This window comes from Mobula birostris, chromosome X, assembly GCF_030028105.1.
Source record: "Mobula birostris isolate sMobBir1 chromosome X, sMobBir1.hap1, whole genome shotgun sequence".
NCBI lineage: Eukaryota > Metazoa > Chordata > Chondrichthyes > Myliobatiformes > Myliobatidae > Mobula > Mobula birostris.
In genome coordinates, this window is record NC_092402.1 from 54,040,610 (window position 1) to 54,057,586 (window position 16,977).

The 16,977-nt window shown below is 45.2% G+C and overlaps 1 protein-coding gene across 1 annotated transcript in view; it reads right to left on the bottom strand.

Moving 5' to 3' along the window:
- The window catches only part of LOC140191520 (bone morphogenetic protein receptor type-2-like), a 37,123-nt gene extending 34,407 nt beyond the window's left edge, over nucleotides 1–2,716 (bottom strand). Inside the window, exon 1 of the mRNA XM_072248972.1 lies at nucleotides 2,671–2,716. Within this exon, the coding sequence (XP_072105073.1) occupies nucleotides 2,671–2,716 (46 nt within the window). The remainder of the gene's footprint in view (nucleotides 1–2,670) is intronic.
- Nucleotides 2,717–16,977: the final 14,261 nt, after the last annotated feature.

Below are 16,977 nucleotides of genomic sequence, written 5' to 3' on the forward strand. Positions count from 1 at the left end.
TTTTCTCACTCACTCTCTCTGTATCTCTCTCCCTCTCTCTCTCTTCCTTTCTGCTCCTGCGTTCTGCCCATTTCCCCCTCCCCCTCTATATCTGCCTCCATCTCTCCCTCTCTCAATTTCTCTTTCTCACACTCCTCCATCTCTCTCTCTCCCCCTCTCTTTGAATCTCTCTCCGTCTCTACCTCTCTCCCTCTCTCCTTATCTGTCTCTTCTCCATTTTCTTTTTCACTGCTCTCCCCTTCTCCTTCACTCACTCCCTGCCCTCTAATTCCAATCTCTGATCTCCCTGGCACAGGCGAACACACATGCACACACACACACACACACACACACACACACACACACACACACACACACACACACACACACACACGGTCACCTTGTCTGTCTGGGTAGAAAACTCCATCAGGATGACGGATCCAGATTCCAAAACAGAAGTCAGTGGACTTGCACCTGACTGTGCCATTCCTGAAGACCAGAGTCTGGTTTGTGGACAAGGGGAACACTGTGCAAACTCTCCCTTCTCCAGAGACTCCTACAGAGGGGAGAAAGGGAGAGCTGAATCACCGGGCAGGGAGCGAGGGAGATTGTCTGATGATTGGACCCTGCCTCACCAGAGTTGGGGACCCACGGGGAGGAGTGTAGGTGTGATAGGCAGATGGAGTGGGTGTAGAACAAGGGAACTTGAGGATCCCGATGCATAATGCCTTGAATGAGGTGTCACAGGTAGACAGAGTCATTCAGCACATTGGCCTTCATAAATTAAAGTATTCCCTACAGGAGTTGGAATGTTATGTTGAAGTTGTATAAGACGTTGGTGAGGCCTAATTAGGAGAATTGTGTGCAGTTCTGGTCACCTACCTACAGGAAAGATATCAGTAAGATTGAAAGAGTGCAGAGAAAGTTTACAAGGATGTTGCCAGGACTTGAGGACCTGAGTAACAGGGAAAGGTTGAGTAGGTTAGGACTTTATTTCCTAGAATGTAGAAGAATGACAGGAGATTTGAGAGAGGTATAGACAGGGTAAATGCAAGCAGGCTTTTCCCCCTCAGTTATAGAACCCCACAGCACAGAAACAGGCCCTTCAGCCTATCTAGTTTGTGCTGAACTGTTATTCTGTCTGGTCCCATTGACCTGCACCTGGACCATAGACCTCCATACCCCTCCAAGATGTGGGTTGTTGGGACTAGGCAGGATAATAGTTTGGCTAGTCCTTACCATATACCTCCCTCCCCCTTACCTCTTTATGCCGGCTATTTCCTCTCACTGCCACCCACCTCTGGTCTTGCCCCAAAATGTTGACTGTTCATTTCCCTCCGTAGACGCTGCCTGACCTGCTGAGGTTTATAAAGAGGGCATAAGAACTAGGAGCAGGAGTCGGCCATTGAGCCTGCTCTGACATTCAATAAGATCATGGCTGATCTGACATGTGGAGTCAGCTTCATCTATCTGTCTTTTCCCTACAACACTTAATTCCCCTGTTATGCAGAAACCTATCTAACTGTGTTTTAAATATATTTAGTGATATAGCCTCTACTGCTTCCCTGGGTAGAGAATTTCGCAGATTCATTACTCTCTGGGAAAAGCAATTTTCCTCATTTCCATCCTAAATCTATACCCCTGAATCTTGAGGCTATGTCCCCTAGTTCTGGTCTCACTTACCAGTGGAAACATCTCTCCTGCCTCTATCTTATTTATCCCTTTCATAGTTTCATATGTTTCTATAAAATTCCCTCTCATTCAGAATTCCAGTGAGTAGTCACAGGCAACTCAATCTCTCCCCATAGGTTAACCCCCTCATCTCTGGAATCAACCTGGCGAGCTTCCTCCACACTTCCAAAGCCAATAAAGTGGATGGTCACAGTCTTTCCCCCAGGATAGGGGAATCCAAAACTACAGGTTTAGGGTGAGAGGGGAAAGATTTAATTGGAACCTGAGGGTCAATTTTCTTTCCTTTAGAGGGTGGTCTGTGTATGGACCGAGCTGCCAGAGGATGTGGTTGAGTCTGGTACAGTAACAACTTGGACAGGAATCAGAATCAGAATCAGGTTTATTACCACTGACATATGTTGTGAAATTTGTTCAACGCGCACAAAATGCTGGAGGAGTTCAGCATTGATGGAGGGGAATAGACAGCTGGTGTTATGGGCTGAGACGTTTTATCAAGTATTACTCTCAAGAGCTCCCAATTTATTTTAATTCTCAATAAAAATGAAATAAATAAATTGATCACAAGTGGAATAGCAAGATAGTGTTCATGGAAGGGAAGAAGCTGTTCCTGAATCACTGAGTGTGGGTCTTCAGAATCCTATACCTCCTGAGGGTCTGAGTGTTGAAGGACATCTTGAAGCATCAAGATGAGTTGGACTAAAAGGCCTGTGTTGGTGCTGTGTGTGACTGAATGATTCTGGAATTTCTCAGTTGTGCAGACCTGAGCATGAATGGGCCTAATGGCCCCCCCCCCATTCAGAAACTCGTCAACAACCTCTGGTACCAGCAACTTAATTGCTTGCGGAAAGGCTTTGAAATGCGAGGTGGTGGGAACTTCAGTTCCCCACAACAGTAATGTTATCACTGTCTGAAGGACGCTGGGTCTGGGAGATGGGAGGCAGGCTGCTGAACTCAGACTAGTGCCAACATCAAGGCCCTCCTCTCTCCTCTTGTTCTTACAGCCACCTGCCGACTCTCTTCCAATCCTCGCTTGAATCCCCGTCATTGTCCCAACCTGTCCCTTCTCCCTGACCCTGAATGATCCGCCTTGAGCATTTTCCTCCCCCTTACCTCACAGTCAGACAGGCCTTTTGTTGTGCTGACCCTTGAATCTATTCCAAGATCAATCCCCTCCTCCCCTCCCCTCCCGACAGTCCTAAATTTTTCTATCATTCATGTGCCTACGTTCTCTTAAATGTCCCTAATGTATCCGCCTCCACCACCCCCGGCAGTGCATTCCATGCACCCAGCACTCTCTGTTAAAAATTTACCGCTGACATTCCCCCTATACTTTCCTCCAATCACCTTAAAAGGAAATCCTTTGGTACTGGTTCACTCCAAAGAGAAAAGTCTTCACTCAGTCAACCTATCCTCATAAAATATGCTCTTTAATCCAGGCAGCATCCCGACGAATGTCCTCTGCACCCTCTCTAAAACTTCTACATCCTTCAAAGCCAGAGGGGGAAATTACTGGAAGTTGGAGAAATCGATGTTCATGCCGTCAGGTTGGAGGCTACCCAGATGGAATGTGAGGTCTTGCTCCTCCAGCCTGAGGGTGGCCTCATCGTGGCACAGAGCAGACACAGATCAACATGTCGGAATAAGAGTGAGGACTGGAATTAAAATGATTGGCCACTGGGAAATCCTGCTTTTTGCAGATGGGGCGAAGGGGCGAAGGTACAGCTAACGTTGTAAGGTGCTGCGCTAACCACTACCCTATCGTGCCTCCCCAAATTCGGTACTCCTAAATCCTATCTCTAAGGATCCTCTCTAATAATTTGCTCGCAATGGATGTAAGACCCATTGGTCTATAATTCCCAGTATTATCCCTATTACCTTTCCTGAACAAAGTAATAACATTTGCCACCCTCCAATCCATAAAACCATGGGAGCAGAATTAGCCCATTCGGCCCATTGAGTCTGCTGCACCATTCCATCATGGCTGATTTATTATCCCTCTCCACCCCATTCTCCTGCCTTCTCCCCATAATCTTTGACACCCTTATTAATCAAGAACCTGCCAACCTCTGCTTTAATTACAGCCAATGACTTGGCCTCCATAGCTGTCTGTGGCAATGAATTTCATAGATTCATCACCTTCTGGCTAAAGTAATTCCTCCCTATCTCTGTTCTGCTACTACTCCTGTGGCCAGTGGGAACCCCTATAAATCTCTCCCCTCTCACCTTATCAACCACATCCTCTGGCAGTTCATTGAATAGACTCACCATCCTTTGGATGAAAAAGTTGCCCCTCAGGTCTCCTTTAAAAATCTCTCCCATCTCCTAGCTACACCTTCATGATTTTATAAATCAGATCACCCCTCAGGCTCGTACTTCCCAGAAGGAATAAACACAGCATCTCCATCCTCCCTTACTGGCAACTCTCTCCCATTTGCCCCTAGTAGGGCCGTGTCCTTCTACACTTTGTTGATTTAAGTGTCCTACACAGTGAGTGTCTCTGATTCCAACCCTCCAGGCAGCACCTTCCAGATATCACTCACTCCCCATGTGGGAAAACTTACGCCCCTGCAAATCTCCTCCACCTTAAATTTGTATCCCCTTGTTTATGATTACCCCACGGCTGGAGAGGGGCCGTTTGCTGCCTCTGGTGCCAACCTCACCCCCCACCCCCATTCCTGGAATTGCCCTGCCTGTTCTGCACACCGTTTCACTCTTCACTCCAGTGCACCTCTCCCACACAATACCAGGACGTTATACCCCCGGGGTTCAGAGGAAGCATGAAAATACCTCGAGAGCTCAGGAACAGCAAGAGAGATGTTGCCACGAAGAAAGCAAGTGAAACATCCATCGGCAAGAATGCAGCCTCCTGTCCTGAGAATGCTGCAGCCGGGTCTGTTGCTCTCCTGGTGGAGTATCATCCCTCCCTGAATTCCTGGCGATCGTTCTGAATGTAGCCCAACCCCTTCCTAAAGCACACATGCATTCCTCAAAAGCTTCTGCCATGGATTGGACTTCTTTTTTAAAGATATGTTCATTCGATTAGTTTATTGTAATTTACACCAGGGTGCATTGAAATTCCTTGCTCGTGTGAAGCTCAGAGTTGCTCAGCAATAAAAAACGTAACAGTAATGAGCACAAATCAACAGAGTTGGAATTAGAATCAGATTTATTATCACTAACTTATGTTGTGAAATGTATTCTTTTGTACAGCAGCAAAGTGATGTCCCAACTCTTGTATTCAGTACATTAGCCAATGAAGGCAAGCATGTCAAATGCCTTCTTCACCATTCTGTCCATCTATGTCACCACTATGCAAGCCAAGGTCCCTCTGTACGTGACCGCTCCTAAGGTCCCTGCCATTTACTGTACCTATCCTAGCAGAACTTGGCTTCCTAAAGTTTATGGAGTATGATCAGAGATACAAGAGATTCTACAGATGCTGGAAATCTTGAACAACACACACAAAGTGCTGGAGGAACTCAGCAGGTGAGGCAACGTCAATGGAGGAGAATTAAACAGTCACCATTTCAGGCCGAGACCCTCCATCACAACTGTTCACTTCCCTCCATAGAAGCCTGGCCTGCTGACCTGAGGAATTTCTTTAGCCAGAGGATGGTGAATCTGTGGAATTCAATGGTAGACACAATCTCCATGGCTCTTCATACAGCCTTAGACCACCTGGACAACACAAACACTTATATCAGGATGCTGTTCATCGACTGTAGCTCAGCATTTAATACCATCATTTCCACAGTCCTGATCGATAAGCTACAGAACCTGGGCCTCTGTACCTCCCTCTGCACTTCCCTCTGCAATTGGATCCTCAACTTCCTAACCGGAAGACCACAATCTATGTGGATTGGTGATATCATCTCCTCCTCGCTGATGATCAACACTGGCGCACCTCAGGGATGTGTGCCCAGCCCACTGCTCTATTTCCTCTATATGCACATGACCATGTGGCTAGGCATAGCTCAAATACCATCTATAAATTTGCTGATGATACAACCATTGTTGGTAGAATCTCAGGTGGTGACGAGAGGGCGTACAGGAGTGAGATATGCCAACTAGTGGAATGGTGCCACAGCAACAACCTGGCACTCAATGTCAGTAAGACGAAAGACCTGATTGTGGACTTCAGGAAGAGTAAGACGAGGGAACACAAACCAATCCTCAATAGAGGGATCAGAAGTGGAGAGAGTGAGCAATTTCAAGTTCCTGGGTGTCAAGATCTCTGAGGATCTAATCTGGTCCCAACATATCAAAGCAGCTATAAAGAAGACAAGACAGCGGCTATATTTCATTAGGTGTTTGAAGAGATTTGGTTTGTCATCTAAAACACTTGAAAACATCTATAAATATACCATGGAGAGCATTCTGACAGGCTACATCACTCTCTGGTTATGGGGGTATGAGGGGGTGCTACTGCACAGGACTGAAAGAAGCTACAGAAAGTAGTCAAATTAGTCAGCTCCATCTTCAGTAGTACCCTGGACGTCTTCAAGGAGCAGTGCCTCAGAAAGGTGACGTCCATTATTAAAGACCCCCATCACCCAGGGCATTCCCTCTTCTCATTGTTACCATCAGGAAGGATACAGAAGCCTAAAGGCACACACCCAGTGTTCATGAACAGCTTCTTCCCCTCTGTCATCTGATTCCTAAATGGACATTGAATCCATGAACCCGACTTCACTTTTATTATTTCTGTTTTGCACTATTTTTAATCGAACTATTTAATATACATATATATATATATAACTGTAATTCATTTATTTATTTTTTTCTTTCTATATTATCATGTATTGCATTGTACCACTGCTGCCAAGTTAACAAACTTCACAACACAAGCCAGTGATATAAAAACCTGATTCGGATTCTATGTTGGAACTCGCTATCTCTATCCTCTGTCCTTCTCTTCGCTCTCTCTCTCACATACACGTAAGTGCACATACTACAAATACATATGTACAGTGAGGCGTCAGTGGTGGGAAAGGTGAGCAACTTCAAGTTCCTGGATGAAGGTCTATCCTGGGCCCAACACATTGATGCACTCATGAAGAAGATATGCCAGCAGCTCTACTTCATGAGGAGTTTGGGGAGATTTGGTATGTCACCAAAGATTCTAACAAATTCCTGCAGGTGTACAGTGGAGACCATTCTGACTAATTGCATCACTGCCAGGTGTGGAGGCTCTAATGCACAGGATTGCAAGAAGGTTTAGACTCTACCAGATCCAACAGGGCTACAACCCTCCCCATCACAGAGGACGTCTCCAAGGGTCCTCAAGAAGGCAGCATTCATCACTGAGGACCTTTGCCATCCAGGACATGATTTCTTCTCATTGCTACCTTTGGAGAGGAGGTAATGGAGCCTGAAAACCCACACTCAATGATATAGGAACAAATTCTTCCACTCTGCCATCAGATTTCTGAACTGTCCATGAACCTATGAACACTACCTCACTAACATTCTTTTGCACAATTCAGATTCCAATTAATCTTACTTATTCACTGGTACATTGAAACACATAGTGAAATGCATTGTTTACGTTAACAACCAACACAACCCGAGGGTGCGCTGAGGGCAGCCCGCAAGTGTTGCCACACATTCCAGCGCCAACATCGCATCATTTCCCACAATGCTCAGCAGAACAACACAGAACACAATGAGTAACAATAATAAGCCTCTTTTCTCTCTCCCACCTACCTGACACAGATAGTTCTCCAACCTCAGGACAGTTTCCAGTGATGTGGGCTCAGACTTCGAGAGTGGAATCTCAGACTCATTGACCCAGGGCTTTGGCCATCGGGCTTCCACTGCTGGAGTTCAGATTGAGTTTCAGTATCGACTCCAGGACTAGCCAATAACGGGACCCTGAACTCCAGTCCTTGAACTTCGGACCCGCTCACTTGCATATCTGGGAAGTGATTAGTCCTTGTGGCTCTGTCCATATGGACATCCGATCCTGGGACCTGCCGACCTGGGGGCCTTGCTGACCCAGAGGCCCGTCAGCCCTCAGCCTTACTGATCCTGCCGGCCCAACATCTACAGATGTCCTTTGTCACAAGTCCATGCTGCGGGTCTTCAAGGGCAGAGCAGAAACCTGGATTTTAGCCTGCTCTCTGAACCCTAACCTGACTGAAGCACACCACAGGCTCATCAGATGACAAGGTACTGAGGAACACAGCTGCACACAAACACACACAGGCACATACACTGTGTGGTAAATGAACACTGACACACACATAGCTCTACATAAGCACAAGTGTGTATGCCCATATACACAGTCGCACATATATGCATGTAAGTACATACACCATGGCTAAATTATTCTTTTTCTATCTATTTATCCATCTTCATCTATCTATGTTGACCTCCCTTCTCAGCTTCTTTCTCTATCGTTGCCTCTCTCTCTCTCTCTCTCTCTCTCTCTATTCCCACTCCCTCTCTCTATCTATCCCTAGAGAAAAGGAAGTAAAAACTAGAGGGCACAAGTTTAAGGACGGGGGAAAGGTTTAAAAGGAACCAAAGGGGCAACTTCTTCACAAAGAGGATGGAGAATGTGTGGAACAAGCTGGCAGAGGAAGTGGTGGAGGTGGGCATATTAACAACATTTAAGAGACTGTTGGACAGGTATGTGGATAGAAACGTCAAAGTCAAGGCTGAGTTTATTCCCACATACACGTCCACCTGCGTACAGGTGCAATGAAAAACTTGCAGCAGCATCTCATCACAGGCATGAAGCGCCCAAGACACAAGGTTCACAAGAAAAACAAATTAAATATAAACTATACACAATTTTTACAAGAACACAGTCAGAACATTGTACTGCAAAGTGGTTACAGTGTTGCTAAACTGAAGTAGTGATGAGGGTTGTGCTCTCCTGTCTTACTCCTACTCTCTTCCCCACTTTCTCTGCTCCCTTGCCCAACTCTCTCTCCCTTCCACACTCCCTCTCCCCCTTTGTTTCCCCTCTTCTCTCTCCCCTGCCCACCCCTCCACACACACACACGGGAATCCATTTCCATAGTAGTGAGGTGGTTTTGCCCAGAGCTTCACACTGAGAGCCTTTGCTGAGGAGTTATGGATGACAAGAACATATTGAAGCTGGCCTCCTCTCTGCAATCACTCATCCCAACTCGATAACCAGTCACAGTGTTGGCGTACAGGGGTGAGATATGCCGACTAGTGGAGTGGTGTCACAGCAACAACCTGGCACTCAATGTCAGTAAGATGAAAGAGCTGATTGTGGACTTCAGGAAGGGTAAGATGAAGGAACACATACCAATCCTCATAGAGGGATCAGAAGTGGAGAGAGTGAGCAGCTTCAAGTTCCTGGGTGTCAAGATCTCTGAGGATCTAACCTGGTCCCAACATATCGATGCATTTATAAAGAAGGCAAGACAGCGACTATACTTTATTAGAAGTTTGAAGAGATTTGGTATGTCAACAAATACACTCAGAAACTTCTATAGTTGTACTGTGGAGAGCATTCTGACAGGCTGCATCACCGTCTGGTATGGAGGGGCTACTGCACAGGACCAAAAGAAGCTGCAGAGGGTCATAAATTTAGTCGGCTCCATCTTGGGTACTAGCCTACAAAGTACCCAGGACATCTTCAGGGAGCGGTGTCTCAGAAAGGCAGCGTCCATTATTAAGGACCTCCAGCACCCAGGGCATGCCCTTTTCTCACTGTTACCATCAGGTAGGAGATACAGAAGCCTGAAGGCACACACTCAGCGATTCAGGAACAGCTTCTTCCCCTCTGCATCCAATTCCTAAATGGACATTGAACCTGTGAATATATATTATTTCTGGTTTTATTGCACGATTTTTAATCTATTCAATATACGTATACAGTAGTTTATTTATTTTTCTTCTGGATTACATATTGCATTGAACTCCTGATGCTAAGTTAACAAATTTCACAACACACACCAGTGATAATAAACCTGATTCTGATTCACTGTCACAGATGGCTGTGAAGGCCAAGTCATTGGGTATATTATAAGATGAGGTTGATAGGTTCTTGATTAGTAAGGGCATTAAAGTTTACGAGGAGAACACAGGAGAATGGAGTTTAGAGGGAAAATAAAAGCAAGTATGATCAAATGGTGGAGCAGACTTGATGGGCCGAACAGCCTAATTTTCCTCTCATGTCTTATGGTCATATGGACTTCCTCCAGCATTTTATGGTGTACAATTCAGTGATTCTGTTGTCTCATTACTGTGACAGATTTCATGGCTGTATGTCTACTGAGCCTTTCCAATGATAGAATTTTAAATCAAGTGAATTTTTCAAAGGGAGCTGGAATTTTGCAGTCTCTGGAGGCTGGAGAGATGATCAGTTGGAATGGCTGAGTCGAGTTGCACCACTGCTGCCCTCTAGTGGACGCTTCACATTAGTGCAGGAAAACAAACTGCTGGAGGAACACTGAGGCTTGAAGTTTATTGACATGGGCATTCATACGCGGGGTATCAGTGTTATGAAAATGAGCAGTTTAGTACAAATATTGTTACTATAAGTTACTTATATTGCAAATATGTGTTAACGTAAACTTAGCATAAATTTCACAACAAACTTTTCTCTTTACAGTGAAGGAGGATGACAAGGTGTACAAAATTATGAGGGGCGTAGATAGAGCGGATGGCCAGCACCTTTTTCCCAGGGTGGAAATGGACAATATCAGAGGGCATCTGTTTGAGGTGAATTAGAGGAAAGTATAGAAGGGATGTCAGAGGGAGATGGTTTTTTTGCACAGAATGGTGGGTGTGTGAACGTACTGCCAAGGGTTAGGGGTGAAAGGTGAAATATTTAAGGGGGGAATATGAGGGGAAACCTCTTCACTCAGAGGGTGGTGAGAGTGTGGAATGAGCTGCCAGTGGAAGTGGTAGACGTGAGTTCAATTTCAACATTTAAGAGATGTTTGGGTAAGTACATGGATGGGAGGGGCATGGAGGCCTATGGTGAGGTGCAGGTTGATGGGTTAAACAGAATAATAGTTTAGCATGGACTAGGTGGGCCAAAGTGCCTGTTTCAGTGCTGTAGTGCTCTATGACTCTTTAAAAATGGAGGTTTCTTGGCTGTGTAGAGGGAAGAGTTAGATTCATTGTAGAGTAGGTCAGCACAATATCACGGGCTGATGAACCCATCCAGTGATTTATTGTTCTATGTTCTAACAAGATAAATATATGGCAGTTGAGTGTAAGTTGAGAAAGAGGAGAAGAAATTCAGTCTTAGATAGTGTAGGGGATTCCCAGGCTAGGTCAGGACTCCTGTACCTCATGCCTGATAGCAATGGCCCAGATGCCGGAGATCCTTCCTGAACTTTGGATATTGCCTTCCTGAAAAAGCTCCCATTCAGAAGGAATGGTTGGATGGGCTGAGGTGGGCAGGGAGGGCACATGGGGGAGAAAAAATGTAAAGGAAATTCACCAGGGTGTTGCTCGGATTGGAGGACTTTGCCAAGGGGAGAGACTGGACAGGCTAGTTTTCTATGGGGCACCAGAGGCTGACGGTTGACCTGACAGACGTTTAGAAAATTATGAGAGTCATGGACAGATAGACAGACAGAACTTTTATTCACTTATGGGAGGGGAGAAGCAACCGCTCTGCCTGTGACCATAAGAAACCGCAGAGAGTTGTGGACACAGCTCAGCACATCACAGAAACCAGCCTCCCCTCCATGGACTCTGTCTACGCTTCTCACTGTTCGGTAAAGCAGCCAGTGTAATCAAATATCTCACCCACCCCAGACATTCTCTCTCCCCCCCTCCCATCAGGCAGAAAATACAAAAGTCTGAAAGCACATACCATCAGGCTCAAGGACAGCTATTATCAGACTGTTGAGCGGTTCTCTAATACGATAAGACGGTTTCTTGACTTCACTATCTACCCTGTTTGCTGATGGGAACCTGTTTCCATTGACACCTGCCAGTGTTGTTTCCTGCAGGCAAGGAGGATCTCCTTGAACCTGTGCCACCATTTAATTAATGTTTTTTTTTTCCACCTCACTCCATTCCTTACATTTGCTCAATATTCCTTCTATCTAATTCGTCCAGATACATAACCACATTTTGTGTTCTTATATATCAAACATGTTGAAGGAGGCACTTCAGCTTGTCAGGTTCATAACCCTTTGTCATGTCTCTTGTACCTTATTGTCTGTCTACACTGTACTTTCTCTGTAACTGTTACACTTTACTCTGCATTCTGTTATTGTTTTACATTGTTCTATCTTGATGCACTGTGTAATGATCTGATCTGTATGAACAGTATGGAAGACAAGCTTTTTACTGTATCTCAGTACAGGTGACAATAATAAACCAATTCCAATTCCAAATATGAACACCAGGAGATTTAAAGGGGACCTGAGGGGTAAGTGTTTCCTGGCAGATACTGCCAGGGTAAGGGGTGGAATCACTGTGTTTGAGGGGCAGTTAAACAGACACTGAATCAGGTGGAGGTTAGGAGGACATGGTGCTGATGGGGCAAATGGAATTGGTGTTCTGGGGCAAAATAGTTGATGTAGTGGGTTGATTCAATTTGCCTCGAGGAGTCTCGATGTACCATATCAAATTTACTGAAGGTGCTAGAGATCTCAGTTGTAAAAAGGTTCCAGAACCATTGATTCAGAGTCACACAACACAGAAACAGGTCCTTCAGCCCAACTCGTCCGTGCTGACCAAGGTGCCAGTTATATTTTCACATTTCAAAACATAACACTAATTGGAAGAAATACAAGGGAGTCCAGGACGTGTGTCTAAGTCTGTTTTACTCTTAGTGAGGTGCACACATATGACATGGTGATGTAATAGTGTATCCCATTCACATACTTTTACATATAACCTGTGTTGAATTATGAAAACAACAAATAATGTTTAGTCAACCAATGTATTTACAATATTACTCAAATATTGCTAAAATATTCAATATGCCTACCAAGCCAGTCCCATTTGCCAGCATTTGTTTTATATCCCTCTGAGCCTTTTCTATCAATGTATCTGCCCAAGTAAAACTGGGATCTCTCAGTGGCCACCCATTTTAATTCTTCTTCCCATTCCCATTCCAGCAAGTCAGTCCATGGCCTCCTCTGCTGTCGCAGATGAGGCCACACTCAGGTTGGAGGAGCAACACCTTATATTCCAAATGGGTACCTCTAACCTGATGGGATTTTTGGGTTTAGGTCATTTACATTTAGCAACTGGCTTTGGCTACCAGTCTTCTGTTCCTTGAAAATGTATTGTGGATTCAGTTTGGAACAATGGATTCCTAAAAGCTGTGGATCCCAGTCCAGACGCTGCTGGCGTCTGTGGGATGGATGTGAACCAGAAGGTGTGAAGTATGTATGTAGCTTCAAAAGAAAGCATTGTCTATACTTTGTAAATATGGAATTGTCCTTTGTGTTTAGCAAATAAATATCGAGCCCCACGTTGGGCCAGCAGACCTTTCCACCGAAAGCATCTCTGTATGATGTCTGCAGTACCTTGTTTTGTTGAATAAAGAAGCTGCTTTGTATCTACCACTGACCCTCTCTCCAGTGATTTCGTTCATGCAACAACAGCATGAACATTGACTTCTTGAACTTCTGGTAATTGCCCCCCCACCTTCATCATTCCCCATTCTCATTTCCTTTTCTCACCTTGTCTCCTTACCTGCCCTTCACTCTGGTGCTCTCTCCCCTTCCCTTTCTTCCATGGCCTTCTGTCCTCTCTTATCAGATTCCCCATTCTCCAGCCCTGTATCTCTTTCACCAATTGATTCTTTACTTCACCCCTCCCCCTCGCCTAGCTTTGCCTATCACCTGCCACCTTGTACTTCTTCCTCTCCTCCTCCTACCTTCTTACTCTGACTTCTAACCTATTTTTTTCCAGTGCTGATGAAGGGTCTCAGCCTGAAATGTCACCTGTTCACTCTTTTCCATAGATGCTGGCTGGCCTGCTGAGTTCCTCCAGCATTTTGTGTGTGTTACTTGGATTTTTAACTTCTGCAGATTTTCTCGTCTTTGTGATATTTTATGTGTTGTTAAGGTTAGGGTTTGGCTTAGGGGTAGGGTTAGGATTAACCTTACCCCAACCATTTTGTCTGGCAGCTTGTTCCCTATGCTTGTCAGATTCTCCATGAAGAATTTACCCCTCAGGTCCCTCTCACCTTAAAGCTTTGCCCTCTAGATTTATTTTCCCCTTCCCTGGGAAAAAAACTGAACACATTCACCCTATTTTTAAAATAAAGTATTTTATTTAGAGATCCAGCACGGCAGCAGGACCTTCTGGCCCAATGAGCCTGCACTACCCAATGGGACCAATGAACTCACTAATCCGTATCTCTTTGGAGTGTGGGAGGAAACCGGAGCACCAGATTGAAGGATCAGGGACATCAGGAAAAGCTGTGTACTTTGCTTCACAGAAACGTGGCTCATGTTCTGCAGCCTGATGGTCAGTTGAGTCTTTAAAGGTAGAGGAGGGGGAGTAGGCTTCATGATTAACTCATCGTGGCGCACGGATGTGACAGTTCTATCTCAGTCCTACTCCCTCGACCTGCAACATCCAGCAGTCAAGCGTTGTTCACTTTACCTGCTGAGGGAGTTTTCCACCACCATCCAGGCAACAGTGTACATTGCACCTCAGGCCAATGTCAGGCAGGCACTGGAGGAGCTGAGCACCGTGATCAGCTGTCACAAAACAGCACACCTTGATGCCTTCCTGTTTATTGAGGGGAATTTCAACCAGGCCAGCTTGAAGAAGTCTCTGACCAACTCATTTGTTCGTTATGTGCCATGTTGTCTGGTATGGAGGGGCCACTGCACAGGACTGGAAAAATGTTGCAGAAAGTTGTGAACCCAGCCAGCTCCATCATGGGCACTGGCCTCCCCATCTTCAAAAAGGCAGCATCCATCATTAATCCCCACCACCAGGACATGCCCTTTTCTCATTGCTACCTTCAAGGAGGAGGTACAGAAACCTGAAGATACACACTCAACTTTTTATAACAACTTCTTCCCTTCTGCCATCAGATTATAGAATGGACATTGAACCAACCCGTGAACACTACCTCACTATTTTTACTCTCTCTTTGCACTACTTAATTAATTTATTTTTAAAATATTTCCTTATAATTTAGAGATTTTTATGGATTGCACTGTACCACCTCCACAAAACATCAAATTTCATGGCATACACTCAGCGGCCACTTTATGTGGTGCACCCGTGCACCTGCTCGTTAATGCAAATATCTAATCAGCCAATCACGTGGCAGCAACTCAGTGCATAAAAGCATGCAGACATGGTCAAGAGGTTCAGTTGTTGCTCAGACCAAACATCAGAATGGGGAAGAAATGCAATTTAAGTGACTTTGATCGTGGAATGATGGTCGGTGCCAGACCATGTGGGTGAGTATCTCAGAAACTGATGATATCTCAGAAAACTCTTGAGATTTTCATGTACATCAGCCTCTGGAGTTTACAGAGAATGGTATGAAAAACAAAAAAAAAAACATCCAGCACGCAGGGTTTGTGTGGGTGAAAATGCCTTGTTACTGAGAGAGGTCAGAGGAGAATGGCCAGATTGATTCAAGCTGACAGGAAAGAGGCAGCAACTCAAATAACCACACATTACAACAGTGGTGTGCAAAAGAGCATCTGTGAATGCAGAACACATCTCTAATCCAGGTAGCATCTTGGTAAATCTCATCTGCACCCTCTCAAATGCTTCCACATCCTACCTATGATCAGGTGACCAGAACAGAATACAATACTCCAAGTGTGTTCTAACCGGAGTTTTATAGAGCTGTAATATTATCTCTTGGCTCTTGACATCAATCCCCAGATTAGTGAAGGCCAGGATACTATACACTTTCTTAACAACCCTATCAACTTGCACTGCAACTTTGAGTGATCTCCAAGATCCCTCTGCTCCTCCACACTGCTAAAGATTCTGCCAATGGTCCTGTACTCTGTCTTTCCATTTGACCTTCCAACGTGAATTACTTCACACTTTCCTGGGTTGAAATCCATCTGCCATTTCTCAGCCCATCTCTGCATCCTGTCAATGTCCTGTTGTAACTACTACAACCTTCTACACTATCCAACACCAACAACCTTTGTGTCATCTCCAAATTTACTGACCCTCCCTTCATCTTCCTCATCCAAGTCATTTATAAAAAAATCACAAAGAGCAGGGGTCCTAGAACAGAGCCTGTGAACTGCAGCATATTCAAGGACTTGAATGAATGAACATGCTGCGGTTGTCTCAGACTTTATAAAGACACTTGTGGGTGAGTGTGTCCCCACAAAATCATTCATAGACTTTCCCTGCCAGAAGCCCTGGATAAACCAAGAGATCCACAAATTGCTGAAGGTTTGATCAGTGCATTCAGGTCTGGCAGCCAAGGAAAGTACAAGAGGTCCAGGTACGATCTCTGGAAAGCCATCTCACGTGCAAAGTGCCAATTCCAGCACAAAGTTGGATCACAGAAGGGTGTTCGACAGCTGGGGCAGGGCTTGAATGCTATCCCCTCCTACAAAGTAAAGCCAAGCGGCATAGGTGACAACAAAGTTTTGCTCCCAGATGAACTCGATGCCTTTTATGCTTGCATTGACCATCAAAACACGGAGGCACCTTCATGAACCCCATGGGCCCCAACAACCCTATGATTTTAGTCTCTAGCATTGATGTGAGAGCATCATTTGGGAGAGTGGATCCATGGAAAGTGTCTGGCCCAGACTGTATACCTGACTGAGTACTGGGTTAATCAACTGGCTGGAGTGTTCCCTGAGATCTCTAGCTTCTCGCTTTGGCAGTCTGAGTTACCCATCTGCTTTAGGCAGGCCTCAATTATACCGGTGCCCAAGAAGAACATGGTGACCTGCCTCAATGACTATCATCCAGTAGCACTTACACCCACTGTGATGACGTGCTTTGAAAGGATAGTAATGAAACATATCAACCCCTGCTTGAGAAGCAGGTTTGATCTGCTCCAAATTATGTACTGGCACAACAGGTCAACAGCAGGTGTCATTTCAATGGCTCTTCGCTCAGCTCTGGAACATCTGGACAATGAAGATGCATACATCAGGATGCTCTCTATTGACTACAGTTCAGCATTCAATCTCATCAAAACTCATCACTAACGTTTTAAGATCTGGCCCTTCCTACACAATTGAATCCTCGATTTCTTCAGTGGCAGACCCCAGGTAGTACAGATTGGCAACAACATCTCCCACACGCTCACCATCACCGCAGGAACACCACAAGGCTGTGTGCTTAGCCTCCTGATCTACTCACTTTGCACTAATGACTGTGAGCCTA